At 38.7% G+C, this 22,456-nt stretch overlaps 1 protein-coding gene across 2 annotated transcripts in view; it reads right to left on the bottom strand.

Moving 5' to 3' along the window:
* slc22a18 (solute carrier family 22 member 18) overlaps positions 1-22,456 on the bottom strand; it is a 47,660-nt gene that overhangs the window by 15,126 nt on the left and 10,078 nt on the right. For both annotated transcript variants that reach the window (XM_006642563.3, XM_015338393.2), the window contains exons 6-8: positions 5,024-5,139; positions 3,069-3,179; positions 1,183-1,283 (exon numbers count right to left, since the gene is read on the bottom strand). In XM_006642563.3, the coding sequence (XP_006642626.1) occupies positions 1,183-1,283; positions 3,069-3,179; positions 5,024-5,139 (328 nt within the window). The remainder of the gene's footprint in view (positions 1-1,182; positions 1,284-3,068; positions 3,180-5,023; positions 5,140-22,456) is intronic.

A 22,456-nucleotide genomic window follows, 5' to 3' on the forward strand; every position in this document is an offset into this window, starting at 1 on the left:
GAGAAAAATGAAAATATTCCAAATTTGAGTTTCATAATCCCTCAAAATTATACAGCACAAAACACAACCAAGAACATACTAATGTAGGAGAATTCCTTTTAAGAGTGCCTTGATTTATTGCTCGTTTTACTGAGCTCTGAAGCTAATTACAGGCGTGAATGCAAGGCCACAGAAGCTACAGTGATTTTGTGTGCAGAATTGTTCCTGAGCCCAGGAGTAAAATAACTTTCATTGTGGATGGAAATGGTATGTTTCAGTTAGGGATAACTCCAAGCAAACTGTATCAACAGCACACAGAACCACAAACCTGAACAGTATGTACTATTCCATAAATGCTGGGAACCTGGATTATTTTCACTAAATTACAGAAAGTTTGACTATGTAATTTAGATAGTCTTGTGGGACATTTCTACGTTGTCTAATTCCTATAATTTAAACAAAAATCTTCCCTTATAACAATGGTTCTTATAAAGAATGAAAAATCTTTCTCTCAAGGAACAAAGCAGCCTTCGCGTCAGGAATAAAACAGTGAACATGAATTTTTACATCAATCACACATGGATTTCTAAATGGACTGAGATCATTTTTAATTAATAGATTGCTCAATGCATTCTCAGCACTTTGAGAGCTAGCTTTTCATCACTTCGGTGTTACCAATCTGTTACACCCAATATTCGTTTTATTGCTTAATTAACAAAAGCTATAACTTGGATTAATTATTACCTGGTCTTTATTCTTTATGCATGTGAAAATGTCTTTGAGAGGTACATGAGAGGTACTTAGAACTACCGACCATGCAAAAGAAAATCAGATTGCCAAGTTCTTACATTAAAGGAAAATGTTAACCCTTCATTTCACTCACCTCTATAAATTTACAAACTTTCAGCACAGCACATTTTCCAACATCTGCTACCACATATCATTATTTGTAAAACCCACCAAGCAAATAGTACATCAGGTTAATTCTTAACTCTCTCATTCTGAGACCCCAATCTTAACAATCATATCGCCATGCCAGGTATTACATTCAAAATGGAGTTCTCATGATTGAACATTACTAGACATGCTAACAAGAGCAGGAAAAGCCAGAACTATTGAGTCATTACTGTTTTCTTTCTACAGCTGGAGGACTGAAATGAAACCCCTTCCAGTAAGAACGAGCGGAGATGAAACCCTTCTTACCATCTGAACGACCCCAAAATAGGCCATGAGGTAGCCAGTCTGCTCAGCCTGCAGCTGGAAGAAGTCCATGGCGATGATGGAGAACATCACCTGAAAGACACCTGCACATGGAGAGAGGGGGATGAGTGATTGAACACCAGACACACAACAAGGGACATTCCCTCCACCACAGTCCAGAAGAATTTGTATTATACTGGTAAATATTCACACCTTCATACAAATAGTTTGGGCCTGTCTGGCCCTTAGCTAATTTTGGAAAATGTGGCCTCTCCAGGAAATCGATCTTAAGCAAGAGATCAGGAAGCAGACTGGAAAGATAATGAAAAATATTCCAGCTGCTGCATTATCCTTCATCGTTTATCGGATATACAGCAGGCAATCCCCATCTGTGGCTGGAAGTCATGCAGTAGCTCGTCACTGCCAAGCAAGCCAATCCTGCATTCTCAATCTGCAGAGGAAGCTGAAACTGCCCACCTTTGAGTCTGAGGCTGTTTGCAGTGAGATTAAAAACTTATATTTAAACATACTGATTGTACCCAGCATTCGTTAATGCTGCTGTGTCCCACTGTGTTATTCAGACGTATTTGTTCTTTTCTTTCTTATGCTGCTGTTATTCAAAAACAGTCAGTGGGCCACTTAGTCAGGATGTCATTTTAAAAGAGAATATGTTATTTAGACATAATTTTATCTCCATTAAATGATAAAGACAAGATAAAGAGAGTTAAAATACTTCATTAAAACGAAAACATTCACAGCCTTGTTCACAGCTCTGAATCTTTATGTACAGTATAACACAGGTGTATGGTATAATTTAAATCCTGCTGATTTCACCTTGGAGAATTGTGAAATACAGAAATAACAATCTTAGATTCCAGAAAATGTTTCCAACTTTTTTTCTTCATCCTTATTTGCATTCCTTTACAAATCTTTCAAGAAATCAAAACATCAGATGGAGTGAAACCGCATCCTCACTGAGGAAATAGTCATGTCTTAAGAATTTCCTGTTACTTGGAGCTCAAGGGTCCATTCTTTGCACTGAGAATGAAGTCCAAGAGTTTGCTTCAGTACAGTGAGGGAGGTGAAAGCAGTGTGGAGCTCTGAAGTTCGTGTTTTCATTATTTACAATGAAAGAGCTATTCTAAGCACAGTATGCCAACATCATGTCTACCATGAAGGATGCTATCTGGAAATAAAAACAAGAATGAAACTTTTTAGTCTTTCCAAAGCAGTAATTCATTCCTTCCTTGAAAGATTAACAGGAAAAAAAGGAAGATTTGTAGTTGAAAGTTGAAGCTCACATGTGTGTCAATTTCAGTGGTATTGCTGGCGACAGACCAGTACCTGTATTTGTTTTGTACATGTTTGTGTTAATATTTTAGGTCTTAAGAATGGCAATTTTTAAGTTGAAGACTGGTAAGTGACCTCAAACCTATGATTGCAGAGCACATCTTGTGGTTTGAGATTCAAGCGATGTGAGATTGATATACTGTATGCGATGATTTAGTCACAGACAATTTTGGCCTCCTTGCTCTACAGAACTGAAACCCTTTGCCATTTTTCTTAGATGCATTTTAAAGATTCAGTGTGTAGAAATAGATATCAGTATTAAATAATCAGGCAGCCAACGATCCAGGAAATAGTAAATGCAGAAAAAGGTTCTGCCAAAACGCAGAATTTCTTAACGAGATTGGAACAAGTGGATGGTAGAAATTTCCAAGTTCTTTTTACATGAAAAATAACTAGTCATTTTAAATGTTTGTGGGAAAAAAAAAACATTTGCAAATTATGACTAATCAAAACTATACACAAAAATCAATCTGATTTGAAGACCCTGAAGAATATATCATAAATGCTCTACAAAAAGAGCATTACTGGTTCTTTCTCACCTTGGGGCACTCCTGATATGATCTTGACTGCAAAGGTTTTGCGGACTCCAGGGAATTTCATGAGCCGTGTGATTTCACTCAGGTTAAACACTGAGCCAGTCCCAGCCTTCTCTAGAGCGACACCAACAAGGTTTGTGTATTATAAACAACAACAACGGAAGTGAAACCGATCTTAATGTTTCAACAACACTTATCAACATTCAATCGCAGACAGTTCACAATTCTGTGCTTGGTACAGACTGCAGTTTGGTGGGTTTGTGGTAAGTGACTAGAAAATAAAAGCTCAATTCAGTTAACCCAAGGAGATAACAGACTTTCAAAAAGTGAGATTTCAAAAGGGATTATTATAGTTTGTTTTTCTGTCTGTTTTTTGCCTTTGGGCAATTTTTTACCAAAGTAAAATTAGAAATAAAATGCAAGACTTTAATATAGCACCATGTATAACAAGCTCCTTTCATGAAGAAAAACAAAGTGCCCTAACATCTTTTTACAATGGACATAATATAATATTCATATGATATCATGGCCATGTTGATTCTTGGTGAAAGTAATACATTCATATCCATGTTAATATTTTTAAGATTCAACTGGTGTCAGCTTACTGGTGTAACATTTCCATTTTTAATTTCAAATTAGCTTGAGCCAGTATATGTCCTAAACATCACCTCACATTAGAGACACTGTTTGATTTATTGAAATGGTTATTACATTTTGTATAACTGTGGCAGACAATAACCACGAGGCGGACACTGTAGGAAGAAATAGAACAACTTAAAATAAGCTGGTGGCAACAAGGCTACTCAATTGCGTCTTTGTTACAGGAATCTGCATTTCATGTTGTGGAGCAGATATTATCAACAGCCATCATTTATGTGAAGAGCACAAACAACTGCCAGGGGCTGTACTAAATAAGTCTTCATTTCACTGCACAGATTCCCCACAAAATGCACAACTGTATTCTGTCCCTCTCATTGAACTAGTTCACCCGAAAGGCTTTAAAATATTAAATTACTGTAAAACATATTTTACACCACAGCTGTTGTTCATTTTAACAACAAGGCTTATCGCTTTCACACATGACATAATGATGGCTTTGCCTGAATATTCAACCACTGCAGAGAAAAAAAATAATATTCATGACAGCAAAGAATATTTTTTTCCCAAATAAGAGAAAGACCATGACAAGAAAAGACACAAAGAGAGGATGGAGCCAAGGATGTAGAGCTATACAGAAAACCAGAAACTGTTTACAATCTGCTCCAGAATGCATTCTGGGTCGCCTGTCTGCAATGAAGAAGTGTTTATCAGGGTAAAACTGATTACTAACCTTTGTGTTTTTTAATCACTGCCTGGAATAAAAGTCATAGGTTTACAGACGTACAGAAAATCTGGCGCATCTTTCATGCAAGAAAAGGTTTGTGTTTTCAGTCTAAACATTGTTATACGTCTGGATGGATATTTTATGCAGAGCAGATGAATGTTTTCCACAAAGTGTTTGCACTATTTGGAAATGGTGTGGCCAGCACGGTGCTGTGGGTTCCAGGTTCAGGTCCAGACCAAGGCTCTTTCTGTGTGGAATTTGCCTGTTTCCTCTGAGCCCATGTGGGTTTTCTTTGGGCACTCCATTTTCTTCCGATGAGAAGATGGTTAAGATCGTTGATGTCTTAAATTTTGGGTGTGTCCTGCACTGGACTGCTCCAGCATTCAAGGTGTAATCCAGCCTCGAGTCCCTGTACTTCTGAGATGCTCTGAGGTGCCACATCCATTACCAGGAATAAACATGTTTCTCATAATGAGTAGAGATAGTGTGTGAGCTCAAGAACAGCTGTATGCATTGGTAAAACACTTTAGTTTCTTATTAACAAAGCCTCAGTTGATCTTAAACACAATTTATGTACTAGGAAAACAGCTTGTTTGTAAGTCAATGTACATAACCGCAGTTATAAGGACCTTACTGTCAGTGAGACTCTGCACTCCAGCCTGGTTTTTAGTATGTTTAGGAATGAATTTCTGAACAAGGATAGTGCTGACAAGACTTCCACCGGCTGCCACAAATGCTGCAAAAGATTCCCTGAAAGACACAAGGCAATGAGACACTTCATTTTTCATTTACACACTGTCTACCATGTGAAAACCCAGGCTGGACTGGCATACAGGCCCATAATTAACCAAAATTAGTTTCTGCTGAATGAGAAGGGCTCTCATTACACTTACAATTATGTATAATTTTAAGAAAAGAAGAGATAAACAAGAGAAAACTGATATTTGGAGCCATCCACCGATACAAAAATATCCTACTTTGTAGGTCACAAAAACACAACAAACAAAAAAACACCAAAAACAAAGAGCAAGTCTCAGCCTTTTAATTTCTTCACAGTCACACTCGTACACACTCGTCTGATTGATGCTTTCAAATGCGCTATAAAAATGGAACACTCTCCACATTGGGCCCAAAGACTAGGACGGTCACTTACAGCTCTGAATGTTAGAGGCTACAAGTTCTTAAGCTTCCAAATAACTGTCTTATAGGGGGGTATAAGAACAATATTAGGGACCCTTTATGTTGAAAATTACACAACAATTACGAGGCTTTTAAAAAAGTCTCGAAAACAAATGTTAGATAACTAGTCTTGGAGTAGATATGGTCTTGGAGTCAACCAACGCCTATAATAACTGCAGCTAAGGCAGCAGCGATTCAGCCTGGGTCTATGAAAATTGAAGTCAGAGGTGATGGGGAACCACTGCCTCAGCCGGCGTGCTCACTGCAGCCCCTGGCCCGAGCTGTAACCCAAGCTGGAGGAAATGCCATTCCCTCCCACACTCCGGGCGCCTGCACAGGACAACAGAGAGCAGAGTGTTTCGCTCCGAGGAGGAGGAGGAGTGCCTCTCACAGGGAAACACTGGCGAGCAGCGCAGCTGGCACAGGAGCAGCAGAAGCCGCCCACGGTGCAGCCTCTGTCGGAGCCTTCCTCACAGGACGGGACAGCAGGGCAACGGGCTCGACACGGCCCCTGCGACAGAGCAGCAAGCTCGAATGTCGTGCGTCAGGCCCCCACTTCCAGCAAGGATGTGAAAGGATCAGACCCCAAATGAGAAAAAGAACAACTGCAATAACAGGAAGACCATATGACTCCCTGTATGACTCCCTGCATGCAGCTGCTTCCAGTCAGCTTAAGGAGGCAGCAAACTAAAATGGAATTTAAAAGCCTTGTCACTCCACAGTATTATATATATTATATTGGGAAACTTTTCCCTGCCCCCCCTCCCCCCTCACAGTTACTGTTCTGAGCACAGTATCAAGTGAAGAAGAAGTTGCTATAGACGTCTGACCCATATAAATTATGCCAAGTGATGACAGGATCTATTGTGGACAGCAGGGAAGGAATGCAGATGCACAACCTTTACTGTTTCTGCTGCTTCTAGAGGCTGAGGCTGCTTAGAAAAGAGAGGAATGCAGAAAAATCTGTTTGAAAACAATACTACAGTACAAAAATTGTGTACAACTTTGCCCAGATCTGCACAAGATAGTGTCTATGAGGAATCATGTAAACTCTGTGAAGAGTTAGAGCATCTTTTTAGGATTTTTGGATATTTACTTTATGTTATACTATGAAATTTCTTCATCTTAAATGCAGATTTTGGAGAACAGGAGAATGAATAGGAGAATGATTTCTGAGATTTAAGGGCAGAAGTAGACTGATGGAGTTTAAGATGAGGCAAACCTGAGGTGAAAAACCTAACGAGTGCCTAGTGAATTAAAAAGAGAAGGGGCTGCCAGTTCATACCATTGCTGAAGGGCTGGTACACAAAATCCAAACATTAATGAATCCTGAGGCCAAGCCCATGTGATTGAGAACTGATAATAAAAATTGCCACTCAAGCCAGTCATAAGCCTTCTCAAGTGTCCAATGTCAATTACAATGTCTACCCGTGCTTGTATAATGTCAACATTATCAGATGCAAGGCCCCCGTTTATAATATCTGAAAGTCTGTCTGTTTGAGGTGTACTAAAACATTCAGTACAATGTCTATACAGCAAATCTAATTGTTTTCTGACAATGACACCAAAACATATTCAAACTTTAAGAACTGAAATTTTATATTCTGAGAAGATGATGCACATTCTTTAATGATTATGGGTTTTGTCCATTGGTAGCTGGAATGTGTATTTGAACCGAAGAACAGTGATACCTGACACTATAAAGACGGTGATGATAACGATGATGTTGACGACGAACTTCATGACATAAACTATAATTATTATTTTTTACTTTTGTTCCGCGGAGCTGGTCTGTTTTTTCTGCCATCGCAATACTGGGCTACATTTTTCCCACCATTCAGAAATTTTAAATTCACAAGTGACCAAACACTTTTGGAGACCTCCGCTGAGAAACAAGTACCTCTTCTGTTACACGGGAAACTTAAACAAAAGCAAACTGCTTATACAAGAATGATAGAGACTGTAGCTAAGGATGTGCAGACCGTCAACATAATTACCAGTTTCTATTTTCTTTAAACCTAAAGATATGGAAAACAAAGACAAACAGAAACAGTATAGTGAGAACCACAGCCCGGGGTCACTCTTACTCTGTGACATTCCTTCCAAACTGTCTTAATAAAATGGTAATCAGCAAACATGTAATTAAAATAACAATAACTACCGACAAAATTCTATCTGTATCATTATTTGATCTAATTACAAGTCTGAGATGTCACACATTTGTCTTTAGCATGTTTCTTCAAAACCACAGGTGCCAAAACTTTTAACAACAGCACTCGTTGGCTTGTAGGGGAGTCTGCAATCTTGAACTACAGCGCTTCCACTGATAAGGAATATTTCAGGCGTCCCAGCAATCCAGGCAAAGATAAACTTCAGCTTATTTTATGTAGAAAATCAATGGCTAGTTTAACTCAAGATTCAAGACCTGAGCACAGAACAGATCGGTTTTGCTTCAGTTAAAGGGCCATCATATTTTTAAACATAAAACTACTTAGAAAGACATCATCCTATTATCCGACCAGCTGATCAGATCTATGTCCCAACTTGGCAGTCTGAAGTTTTGTAGTCACTTCAGTTTGCAGTTGATTCATTGCAACGTAATGCACAGAAGTAAAAGAATTTGATAAGATAAGATCACTTCATTGGCCATATACAATTTCTTGCATGAGGAATTTGTCTTTCCACATACCCCAGCTTGCTCTCCATGAGACACACAGGCAGACAGACAGGAAGAGAGAAGCTTGGGGTCAGAGCGCAGGGTCAGACATTCATGCACCACCCCTGGAGCAGCTGAGGTTAAGGGCCTTGCTCAGGGGCCCAATGGAGTAGGATTCCTCTGCTGGCCGCGGGATATGAACCAGCAACCTTCCAGTCACAGGCGCAGATCCTTAGCCACAGTGCCACCACTCCGGCCCCTGAGTTATCTATTCACTCACTTTATTCTAATTTTTTGCCTTGCCTGTGGCTTGTACTACTCTATTTCAGTAGCTGGCTGAGCCACAATTAAGGCAGAGAAGAAGTATGATTCCATTCATGAAATTTATTGGAGTAAATTGGAGGGCGAAGATGAGGGGGAGGGAGGGACGAGAAAACGAAACGCAAGATGCGTGAGAGTAATCCGCAGGCAGGCGGAGGTGGGTGAGATTAGGGTTTGACCTCTTTCCGTACTTTTGTTCAAAACTCCATTTCTTAGTTGCTCACCTACAGTATATCTTTTCTATCTATTGTGTCTTCCCCATTGGACAACCTCCAATATTTCCTAAAGTGTCTACCATACTACGTCCATAGTCTTTAAAAAATATCAACACAAATATTATTGCAAGCGGTATTTAGAGTATAATGCTATTAAAGGCCTTAAGGAAATTTAGTAGTTTAAGGCTCCTACCCAACAGAAAACCAGGTGATTCTGCAATAAAGGGCCGGAAATTCAAAAATACTGGGTTCAATGTCTAACCAAATATCACATGACTGCCAATACTGTCTTTTTACAATCGGCTAGATTACAACAGAAAAACAACTTGCATGGGGTTAGCAGAAACAGTCTAGTTAATTAAATGTATTAATTTGAATCACAGGGTATGATTTAGAAATTAACACCTGAAAAATCTGCTCTGCCTTCAAAAGGAAAAGATAAACCTTAACTCTACGTGACAAAAGATATCGCTTCCAACACTGGGCAGTTTCCCCATGTGTGATAATCTCTATAACCTCTATACTTGTGCCATCAATGCTCAATTATATTTATTCCCAAATTCAGCATCACCTGATAGTTTGGCAACGAGAAGTAAGATTACCCAAGCAAATTAAAATGTGAGTATTGGGCTAAATCAATCCCACAGGCAAAGAAAAGGAAAGAATCCTCTTCTGCCGGTTCTGTAAACTTCTCTAACAAAGACATTGTCTGTGATTCTTTCTGTGCCTGCATCAAGGCAAGGGCAAGAATTGCAAGGAAAACATGGATTCCCAGTCCATTGTGGTTTTCTTAGAACTGATCCATATTTGGAACTATGCCAATAAAACATTTTTGTATGCAATTCCAAGCTGCACATTGTCATTTTTTTCTGAACTATCTCAGTAAACCCTGGAAAACACATGGAGAACAAAACATTGAAATGGCACAAACAACAGGCAACAGGACAGGATTTAGGAATAATTTCTTTGTATTAAACTTTTGAGACAAACATATCACAGCCGAGAGAACTCCTTAAATAAATTCTTTAATGCAAAAAAGAAAGACACAACGCATGGCATTGGAATCATACTTTTCTACCTACAACACCACACATTACTCTCATATCTTTGAATAGGTAACAGCATGACTCATTCTGCCCTCACTAGCTACACCTGAGACAGCTGTCCTAGTAAGAGTGATTACTAGGACATGGTTTCATAGGAACACGCTACTGGCATCTGTGAAGCGTGACTGAAATCTAAATTATGTCCAGGAATTTTTCAGTAGGACGGGAGTGATTTGCTCAGACTTGATGTAAGGCCAGTCTGGTTACTTGGGTGGTTCTGTGTAAATGTGTGTGGGGCTCAGTATCAAACATTACTCACTCTATCCAAACACAGCCAGCAGGACTCCAGGCTTTAAGAAGAAAAAAAAGACTCCCTTATCTTCACCAAGTGCTAAAAAAAACCCAAACACTCCCATTCTGCCATTTAAAAGGTCATTCTGACCACGGTCTATGCTGTTATTCACTGTATTTTGTTTGTTTTCTGTCTCCAAGTCAAGAAGACAAGTCAATGTATGATACTGCATCACAGCTTGTAAAATAGAGACAAAATAAGATAGTTTGAAGTTTAGTCTTAGTTCTAATAAGCATCTTAAATCATGGGTACTTTTGACATAACTATGTTTTATATTGACAAATACAGGGCAGAAGGGTTATTGTTTTGTTCGGTTTATACCTTTCTTATAAATATAATTCCTGGCAAAAAAATAAAGACAACAAACCTATCTGAAAAAGGTCAAACAGATCACATGGCTTCTCCTGCACATTTAGAAGAAGAGTTCTTTCAGTAAAACAAATTACATAACATAACACAAAACACATTACTGGGGCAGTAAAGGAAGGACCTTGCTCAAGAGTATCTCACATGGGATGGGACCCATCAGAGTCCAGAGCTCTTGCCACTACTCTACAGTGCTGCCCCATTTTTTTGAGGTGTGGTACTTCAGAATTAAGAGCAAAAACTTCACACCCTGAATAAAGATCACATTGAACTTACCACATTCATGTTTCATAGCCACTTGATAATAGTAATTATTGCCACGTACTGGAGGAACCCACGAACACAACTGGAAACCGGTTAAAGGCCAGGTTCACCCCACTTATAGAAAGTACATTTCTACACAGAGTCTACAGAAAGGATGTCCAGGATACATCTCTCTATTTCTGTCCAAGATCCTTTCAACACATTGGTCTGTCTGTACAAACAAGACCAGCCCAGCTGTTTTCCGCTTCATCGCACAGAGGCCTTCTGCTCGGAGAAACCACAGTGTAATTAAAGCAGCCCTTTAATAAATCCCTCAAATTGCACATCCTGCAGGCCACCTGCCATGCCTGTACCATGAGTCTACAAGCAGCCGAGAAGACAAGTGCTGTCAGTGTTCGGATTACAGGAGGAATGTTTCTCGGCGAGCACCATACTGTCTCTTCCGGTTGTCCATTATCTTCCACTGCACTCCATCCCAACAAGGTTTGTGGTATCATATTAGGTCAAACATGACACAAAAATAACTCTTCAGAAAAAATGGCAACTCTATTAAATATTACTAAACCACCACAATGAGTCAAAGATCAATGTACACAAAAAATAATTTCTTTACAAAACTATACATTCTAAGTATCAGTTTTTTATTTGTCATAAATGTGTATCTTTCTCTGATTGTAAAATTCTATTTGCTGGAATATCTCAGATTTGCCTGGTTTGGACTCTTCTCTCGTGTCAGCAAGTTTTCTGTGAAGGCTCTCTGGACTGCTTTCACTCTGCGAGTTCCCACAGTCCCCAGTGCAGCTGGTATCTACTGGAGAAGTGGGGTGAAGTGGCAAAGCCTGGACAGTAACAGATGATGGCTGGACTTAGGACCTAGGAACCTCTGAGGTAACCATTACATATCCATCCATTTATAATACTTTTTAAATCAAATGCACTGGTTTGCTAATCACCAAATTTCTTACAATTTTAGAGATATAAATCAGAACAGCTAACAGCCAACAGTCCAACTTGGCTTTGTATGTATTTGGAGTTTTGAAATCAGTGTTTCTGGCAAAACTGACTTTTTTGAGAAAAGAAATGTACTGGGACTCAAGGAGTTTTCTTTTGATTTATAGGACAGATCTTTAATGAGGAAGGAAAATCGCTTATGAAAGAATTCTAAATTTATGTCTTCCAAATATAGGAAGGGTGCAGAGATGTTTGTACATGCCCTTGAATGACCTTTTCATTCTTGATTACTGCAACTTGCTGTTTCCAAGAATGACTAATAGTAAAATAAATAGGTTTAAACTTGTACAAAACACTGCAGCTAGATTTGTCTCACGCAGCTGCTTAAGTCTATTGCTTATCAGTCTCTTTGTCAATTGACTTTAGTAGCAAAATTAGAGATCTGGTTTTACTGATTGGGAATCTTTTTGTTCTCAGTAATGACATATTGCATATTTTTCTAGCTGTTCCACAAGTTCACAAGCAGCATTTTGGTTAGTAATTCAAAGACATCCTCTTCAATCACCAGCAGGATATTCACCTCCCCCAAGTCACCTTGTATGTGTATTCCAGCTTGTGGCTTTTGGGATCTTTGGGTGTGATTGGAATAGAATATGAAAGAGAAACATCTGATGTAGGCTGTGAAATCTGTCATTTAAAATCATCCATCCGTTTTCTAAGCGCTTTATCCAAAACAGGATTGTGGGGTATACAAAATCACAAATGGAAAATTAAGATTAAAAGACATCTACACATTCAATATATCAGAAATTATTCTCCCTTCAATGACCACTTGCTATGATCACTTTCATTTTCTTTTTGTTATTGTGTCTTCAGCGCTTTCATGTCCACACACACTGCCAGCTTTTTCTTCTAGGGTAGGGACAAAGCCGCAGGATTCTGCGTTTGAGTACAAATCTGAATACAGAGGAAAAAAAAAATCAAAAGCAAAACACATTGCCTGCATTCAGGAAGCCAGTGCTGAATGTCAGCTCCAGTGACAGAAGGAAATGCCTGCTCTATGAGTCATTCTGCCTCTTCAAAGCCAGGCCGTCCTGTAGTGACACTAGGAATCTGTGTAAACAGAGCTAGGGGCTGTACAGTCTGGCGGGGGTGGTGAGACTGGAGCCAGCTACTTTGCACTGGGCAGAGCCTGGACAAGACCCCTTCCCCAAATTTACCACACTAGCACCGAGTGCCAATTCCTCACTTTCCCCATGGTTCTTTCATACCATTTGACAACTACTGACCATGATTGTGCTTGACCATGTGCCTACAGTGTGCTACCAATACAGAGTTTAATAACTACTATGACTTACTACAGAAATATCTAACTGCTTTTATTAAAAGCTTCACTGTACTCATTTATGGTATGATTACAAAACACTGCAGTTTTGGCAGGGAAAATACAGAAAAATAATAGAAATCCATTTAGCAAAAAAGCAGAGCAAAACCCCAGTAAAACTCACCCAGTGCTGCTGCAACCTTGGCAAAAACTGGTTAGTGTGTCACCTTTTCTAACCTCAAGCTACTGCACACCCTGTGAACACATTCAGAGGCCACATGAGTTCAATCATTGAAGACAGTTCCTTATAAGTTGCATTAATAAAAGTTAAAAATTCAGTTACTTAAATATTACATTAAAAATTAAATTTGTGACTGACATCATCTTCATTAGATCACCTATCTTCACAAGACCTTTACACTTCCACATTCAAATGAAATTATACAGTTAACTATAACAGGGCATGTTATTATGATGCTGATTATAATGATTTTATTGTTTCAAACTAAGTATTGCAGTATTTATTTACTGTACCCTTCCAAATCTTTTTCAAGCAGATACTGTATATTGCGTTGCGGTTGGCACATTGGCTAATTGCGTCTTTGCAGTGCTGGGGCCCGGGGTTAAATTCCTGGGGCGCTCTCTGTATGGTGTTTATATATTCTCCCCATGCTCACGTGCGTTTCCTCCCCCACTCCAAAGACATTCTGCTAGACTAATTGAGAAAACTGGCCCTAGTGTGAGTGTGTGTGTCTGCCTGTAACGGACTGGTGTCCTGTACAGAGTGTATACTGTCATGTGGATAGCCTCAGGCTCCCCCTATGACCCTGAATAGGATAAAGTGATTAGGAAATGGTTGGATTGGTATATTGCACTGTGGAAGTAAATACATGTTTTGCCTTAAAGTCTACCGCCCCTTACAGCACACAACACAAGCACATATTCCCCCAGTAAACATGTCCAGGTAAAAATGTGTGGTGGGAATAAAACAAAACCTAAATGACCACACAAGTAAAGCAAAGAGTCTTTTATGTCTAACAGAAAAAGAGTAGTTAACATTGTTGGTTTTGTAAAGTAACCAACTTGGACAATACATTCAGTAGAATATATACAGTATATATCATCTGTAGATATGTGAGGAGATCCTAGGTGACTGACACTTAGTAACAGCAATTTTAACATGTTTAAAAAAATTATAGAGGTTGATACTGATCACTTCATAAATGACGTACAGTAACATGAATCTAATGTTTTATACAGTGAGTCAAAACTACAGTTAACTATTATGGGAATTTTATTTTACCATATCATACAGATTCTCTATTAACATTATATAATTTATGTTTCATATTTCATGGAGTGCAGAAAATGCCAGTTTCACAATCACACTTTTGACTGGTGGTATGGTTCCATCTGTGATTACAACGCTCTTATCCATAAATCACTACAGGAAGGAGCTTACTGGAAACAGACAAGGATGTACAGCACAGTTCCAAGGCACAAGGTCATGTTTGAAAAACAGATCTTTGAAATAATACCCACGGGATTCTTCCAAGCCTTTGTGAGGCATAAACCATGGGTTTTAGTGATTGTCGTCTTTAAAAAGAGAAGCAGATGTTCAGTCGTCTGCTTCTGCTCACTAATGGGAGTGACAAGGGGCAAATGTCAGAGTGGCTAATTGCGTCTAGCCCTGGGCATTACAAATGCAAGTCTGGACATGTCACACAGAGGGACATAGACATTACATTTCCTAAATGGCCAGCTACAAGCAAATTGTCTGCATCCTCCATAAATATTACTACTGTTGCGTGCCTCGTAATTTGATGCTGTGGGACTTAACATACTGTGCTATACAGTAAGAAGCACAACCAACAACTGATGGCCTTTCCTCTCAGCAGACAAGAGCAATTTCGATTGTCATAAAATAAACTTGAGCTTCTTTTCTAAAGTTTTTCTTGTTCTTTACAGGTTTAATAGTTTCCGTTGTTAGGTCAAATGGATTATGCTTCAGGGACTGAGTCTGGAAATGCAGCAGAGATCAAAACTACTGGATATATGACATTATGTGCAGGAGCACTATAACTCAGATAAACACATCCCTTGCACCTGGCAGTTAAACTGAAATGGAGACTTAAACTCTCACTCTGTATATGGTATTTCCGTACACAGGATTTCAATCTCCCTGCTGGAGGACGCTGAAAACTAAGTTTATAGGACACCCTTTGTTCTTTATATGAAATTCCCTTTCATATATCATGTACAAAATTGGCAAGAATCATTTATAGCTGCAGGCCACAGGCATGTCTTATTTATCTAAGGTCTTTCAATATAGCCATGAATCTCGTCTTTGTAGCTGCAACTTCATATCATAAGGAATCTTCCTGTGTGGCTTGAACTCCAGGCAAATCCAGTGTTCACAGAGCCTTAACCGACTTAATATTAAACAATAAGCAGGGTGAAGAGAAACAAGATAATCAGGCAGGAATAAGCTGCCAGATCTGCACCCTGAGGCACAATGGTCCTCACAGCCAGAGCCCTACACTTAACCTCTGAAGGTCCGCAATGTCCTCAAACTGGAAAGGCAAATATATATATATATGGGTGACAGACTGCTGAACTTTTATATCCCTGCACTTACAGTAACATTCTGCTTATTAAACTCAGAACAGCTGTTTCATAACGGCAACTGTGAGGCATGGAATTGGGAATCATTAAAAGCCAGGCAAGGAGCAAATGGCGAGAGAAAGTTTCGCAAGCAGCTGGGATCTACAAAGATCCATATAGCACAGGGCCAAGATTATTCTCCAGTGACGAAAGACGGTTCACATTACAAGGACCACCGAGCTACTGGGTCGCAGCTCTTGGAGGTGAACGTTATTTATTATGAACTGCATCATATCTGCTGCAGGTACACTAAAGTAGGATTATGAAGGGCACATCAAAAACTCTGCAAACTTTAATAAGAATAAATTTAATTTGAGCACAACTTTGGTATTTTTAATATGCATTGTGCATATTATAATTAAGAGATATTGGACTACTATATATAGTAAACACATATCTAAGTACATTACCAGACCTTGTACTAAACCAATACGATCGAACAGTTACAGTATCTTTGAGTTTGGGTTGGTGATATAGTATCTCTGAGTTATGTATAACACAATTCAATTAACTATCAATTAACCTGAACAGAACTATTGGCCAGATAAATGAAAAAAAAAAACAAGATCTGCAATTTCAAAGGTGGCTGTGTTGCAATGCTTCAACAAAACAATTCACTGGTTTAGGCTGAAATGGAGAATGGAAGTAAAAATTAAATAAAAGCCTAAATACAGGCCAATAAATACAATTTTCAAGAACTATGTAGGAGGCTTTGATTTAGGTATTATTTATCTGAACTGTAGTATGGATTTCACTTAACCTTCCAGATATATTTATATTTGATTTTAATAAAATTATTTTGTAAACACAACACAAAAAAGGTGAGGGTCTTCATGGTAAGTGGATCACAGTGATAGAATAGAATAAAAATGCAGAAATAATGAAAATACAATATTGTGAATCCAGTAAATTGCTAGATTATGAATTGCAAAGGGGAAAACAGCACGTCCTACTCCTGCAGTACCATCAACAGACAACCAATTAACATTCCTAAGGGAAAAATGTTAACCATTTCCCCTAAAAACAATACCAGTAAGAAAAGAATTTTTACTGAGGCAGTATCCCATAATGAAGTGAATGCAGAACAGCCACCTAAAGATAAACTGGAGACACCATTCAATTAGTAGATCAGTGAACTGTCCATATCTGATAAAGAGTTTTTTTCTGTTATTTTGGAAAGGCTATTTGCATAACCAGACAAACTCTAACATTAAAATTCAGAACTAAGACCCCATTTCTGTCTCTCCCGTTATTGTCCTTGAGATAACGAAATACAGAAATGGGATCTTAGTTCTCAAATAAGACATCACTTCTTCTTTCATCTATGCACTGAAATAATATTTTTTTAGTTAACTGTTCAAAGGGCCTGAAATTATACACAATTTTTTTAATCCAAGCCATTATTCTGTGATTACTCATGTTTGTCACCCATAACCACTCTCAATATAATAATGGTATTATAAAAAAAAGGTTTGCCTGCAAATCCTAACAAACCGATTTAGAAAAAAGCGAAACAGGGGACCGGCACTGACAACAGTCAGGTGCTTTTGAAAAGCCCAGACGTGCTCTTCTGAAACTCTGAAGACAAGGGGTGATACTCTTATCTGAGTGAGTAAGTTTCTGTGCCCTCGGGGGCTGTTTCTTCACAGCAAGCCCTGACTGGCCCTCCCAACCACACTTTCAGCCTGTGTCGAACCCAGCGCAGCCATGCACAGCGCACGCACTGTTCTGGAGGTGTTTCAAAGTAACCGGGTCTGTCCACCCACGGAGGTTTTTGAGATATCAGACAGGCGTCTCAGCTGACTCTCCAGGGTGGTTTCATCACGCAGGCCTCGACAAGCGAGAGGCCTATCATCTTTTTTTAGAACGAAAGCTTTGTGGTTTAGATACCGCCTGGATTCCTAAGAAACCATAGCCCTCTGTGCAAGCAGATAAAAGAGGATACCCATGCTGAGACAGGTGGGTTGACCTATAACACTCACGCAGGTTGCCTGTGCTTCACAGAGCTTAGAGGGATCAGAGGGCTTGTTGGAATAAGAGCAAACACAGAGTGAGCAAACACCTCAACAGGGTGGTAGGGGATGGCAATTTCAAGGAGCTATGGATTCATGTCTTTAAAACAAAGGGATGCAGTTCTTCTTAAAGGAACTCCTAAATTAATCTGTGTCAGATTCTTGTAATCTGTGGCATTCTTGTAGTTTTAGTCTTGAAATTGCAAAGTTTAGAGCAGTTTTCAATGCCATGCCACCAAATACTTCTACTTCCTGTTTAGACTGGCTAATGCAGATTGGCCTGTGTCCTACTAATAGAGAACAAAGAGAACAACTATGGCAGTGGGACCATTCCCACAGGTCACCAGCTCAATCACTGAAGGATGAAAACAACTCATCATACAGTAGGTCATTATTGCAGCCCCATAAACAGGGGCTTTTAGGCATCATGTGTCCTGCAGTGAGAAACTAAGGAAAAAAAAGATACCAGTTCTATTGAGAACAAATGAGAACTAATACATTCAAGCCATAAAGGATAAGAATTTATTCCTATTCCTTTATCTTCACACAACAAAGCACAAAAAAGCTTTCTTTCCTATCTGTCTGATGTTTCCAGCATGTTTCAACATGTCTGACTAAGGCCAGCATTGCAAGGCTTTTTCACAAGCTTCCATGGCAAAAGAAAAAAACAACATTATTTCCCAAGGACTGCCTTCACCACAGTGTAAGCACAACCTTTATGTGCATATCCAGCGGAAGTTTGCTTTACTTGAGTATGCTGCTTAGTATGGAAGTAAGATTATGTTTAAGACAGATAAAGCGTCAGTCGGAAGTTCTACAGGTGGGGTTTAGGATATCAAAAGCTAGCTAATCTGCACTAGGATGTTAGAGATTCACAAATAATTTACAAGGAATACTCAAAGATTTCTGAGTTACCTTTTCTACATTAAGTTCATAACCTTTTCATACTGTGTCATTTTTTTCATTGTAGCACCACAGTTTTGACTTGTTGGTTCCTTAGCTACAAGCTCCTATAACAAAATTCCCAGAAATGCTCAAGACATTACTGGAAATTATTCACTCTTCTGTCACATTTGCCAAATTCTAGGTGTGATCAATAAATAGCACTGATGACTCTGTTGAGCCTCTAGTTAAACGCTTAACTATGATGTACCTCTACCTCACCATGATTCCTCATTAAATAAATATTTTCCTGGTCCAGTGCATTCCTTTTCAGTGCAATTCTGTCAGACTAAATATTAAATACAGCACTGCATCCATAAGGTAACTTGGCAGTGACCTACATATGATCCTTAAAAAACACATGAATCAGTTTCAGGGGAAGATGGGCATCTTCCCATTTTCAGGATGGGACACACCTGTCCATCGCAGGGCACACATAGACACAAACACACACTCACACTAGGCCAGCATACCTTCCAGCATATCTTTGGACTATGGGAGGAAATTCAGCAGCATCCCAGGAACTGAACCCAGGGCCCCAGCCATGCTGACCACTGTGCCAATGTGCCACCCAAAATGCAATTCTGTGCTGTGGATGATCATAAACACCCCTCTCCCCATTTGTTTCACAGAGGACTTGGAAGTGCAAAACATGAGGTTTCTACACCATGTTAACTTCTTGTCTAGAGCAAGCAATACACGGAAACTTTGTGCCAACTCTCAGCCAAAGACTCCTCCCACCCATATTGAAGCTGTACCCTAACTGAAGGGCTCTGAAGTCCTGCCACTGTAACAGAACACAAAGCTCCTTTCAGTTGCACAGCACATACGTCAGCCTTTACAAAATCACCCCGCAGTCCAGATGAATGCCTTGTGGGCTCAGTGTGGGATACAGAGACCACCCAAACACTCACAAAGGCCAAGAATTCCTCTCTACTCTCCGTTTTAAGGCCTGGCCTGTGACTTCTGTTGCTTGTCCTGCGTCACTGAGGCTTGACCAGCCTCGGAAGGAAGTGCATGATAACTGTGACAGGTAATCTTTAAAAGCCCCCCTAGAACTTATCACAAAGTCAATCAGGTCAAAAATGATCTGATAATCTAATTATGAATCTACTTAATCTCATTATTATTGCCAGCTGAAGGACCTAGATAAACACATCTATTAACACGTTCTATGTAGATTTTCAATGCATGTAAAACTGCAGTGTTCGAGATAATCAACTGAAAAGGAAAATAAAGGACATGTGTTGTACAATTAAAACAATTCTACATGTTATTTGTTTCCAGATGTTTTGAACAAAAGTCATTTTGTTGATAATGTATAAAGAGGTTGTGTATAAAGAGGATCACTCTGCAGTAGATGTGCACAAATTCTGAGTGTGATGCTGAGATGATGTCACATGAGAATGTTTTATCCCAGAGGCTCCAGTGTACGCAGTCTAAAGATACATTCCCATCAATTTTGAGAGGTCAGTAAATAGCAGGGACTTATCCAACCGAAAGTTCAGTAGTATGATTATTGCAACTGAACTGTTGTAGCTTTACAATGTAAAAGGTTTTCTTCATTTTGTCTACATACACTGCATATTTATCTGTGTATTTATATGCATCAACGCAATTGAAATTCTGCATATCAGTATACTGGATACCAGTAATATTTTAAGAGATTTTAACCAGGTATTAGGTAATTAGATATACTAACTGTAGTCATCCTGTCTACCTCAATGAGAATTCTCTAAATTACTTTAATTACTATTTGGATTTTCTCCAGCAGTTTGTCAGCTCTTATATACAGTAAATAAAATCAACCCTAACCACATAGCTACTTTTTATTATAGTACTGAAAACGAATTCCTCTCTGCTGGTTGACATGCAAACCATGCTGGGAATTTAGACACCATCACATTTCTCCAACCTTATCCTTGTCAGACTGTACGAGACTTACAGAGAACTAATTCCCTATCTCTGTTCATTTCCTTTGATTAAGTACATAAATAAAACGTGACATAAAAATCTCTTTCAAGGGCTCTGAAACCAATAATAATTGAAGCAATGTGCAGTTAAAACCTGAAGACTGAAGTTTTAAGTTTCTCTGCTCTTATTTTAATTTCTGTTGCTCTTGTCAACGTAGTAAACTTCAGTTTGACCTTAACAGTATTTCAAAGCGAAGCGCCGATGCACAGTCACTCCACTGGAATGGCTGAGGCGGCACACCGAGCTAATCTTTACTGCCCTGCCCGCACCCTGCCCTAAACCGCCTACAGTAAGTCACACAGAGGTGCCTTTGCACTTTCACAGCCGACCATTACCGATTCCAGCTCAAATATAACCCTCCCTATTCATAGCGCCACAGGGTTTTATTTTTGACATACTGTAATACTCAACAGGTGCATCATCACCTAGAGTTCATGAGAAACAAAGCATTCCAAAGGATAAGCTTGTACTGAAAAAAGCCAATGCAGTTCGGTGGATCTTAAAAATCATTATTATACTAAGTTGAATACTAATCTTTAGAAATCGTTTCTGTGTATGGTGTTATGAAAACACTGTTTTCATATTACTGCAGATGGTCTGTTAACTATATTTGTTGAGCTTATATTTAAATACATTTACTTTTTTTTTAAACCACCTCCACCCCCTTAACTTCGGAGGATTTTTTTTTTCACTCTCTGATTTTTGTTCTTATTAGACAATAACAAAACAAATCTTCACATTCACAAAAAATATTCATTAAAAAACTTCCTACTAATATTCTACTAAATACATTTATTTTTAAAATCTGTTCTAGTGCCAATTAACAGCTGAATCCATGACACTAAGTGATGCCTGATTGTATTCAACATTTTTCCAGTTTATTTCTGCTTCAAACAAATACAGTTACTGAAAAGAGATAAATCCTTAATAATATTTAGATCATGTTGTTTTACAATTGTTATATGCAAACCATTTAAACTAAGTACTAAAAACTTAGCATGTAATGCATCCTATTAAAAACACTTACATAAATCATAATGTATATACAGACTCAAAAAAATGTAAAACTGCACTCTTCTGTGAATAATGCTCTTTTGTATACTTCAACTCCATCTCCCTTTTGTCTGATTTCTTTTCTACTTTTTTGCCATTGAAAAAGGTCAATGTTAATGTTAATTAATGTTTTAGTTAATGTCCATTGTTAATGTTTTAAAACTGCTGTGCCAAAGTTCTGAGGAAAAAACGTTTCTTCAAATATTTCCAGAAACCAACAGAAACTTGAAAATGACAGATCGTCACACTAAAAATGAGCAAACATAACTTCTTGTAAGAGTGTAAAAGGTACAGAAGTCCTTTATGAGACTTCTGAAAAGGCCTAGCGAGGACTCACTTGACCCTTAAGAAGAAAAATGTCAAGTGTCCTGCTCTCAGAAATGACAACAGCACTGTATGAGAAGACTCCACTCAACACAACAGCAAGACCCTGACACTGACATGTCACTCCCGGTAACATTTCTTTGAAAAGAAAATACACCTGACAAATAATCACAAATGAACAACAGAATCCTTTTCTGTATTCTTCCCCAATGTCCCCAGCCCCCTGGACCTTTCTTGTGTCCCCAGCAAAACACAAGAAAGGTTAAAAAAAAAAGTTTTTTCTTTTAGCAGACAATTTCTTTTCAGCAATCCAACACATACTTTAAATTTTAAAAAAATATATTTTCATTTTCAAATAAAAAGCCAACTGATTTCCTTTTCTTTGAGACTGTGAGAGACCAAGAGGGCAGGGTTATAGATTGTA

This window comes from Lepisosteus oculatus, chromosome 21 (genome assembly GCF_040954835.1).
Source record: "Lepisosteus oculatus isolate fLepOcu1 chromosome 21, fLepOcu1.hap2, whole genome shotgun sequence".
Taxonomy (NCBI): Eukaryota; Metazoa; Chordata; class Actinopteri; order Semionotiformes; family Lepisosteidae; genus Lepisosteus; species Lepisosteus oculatus.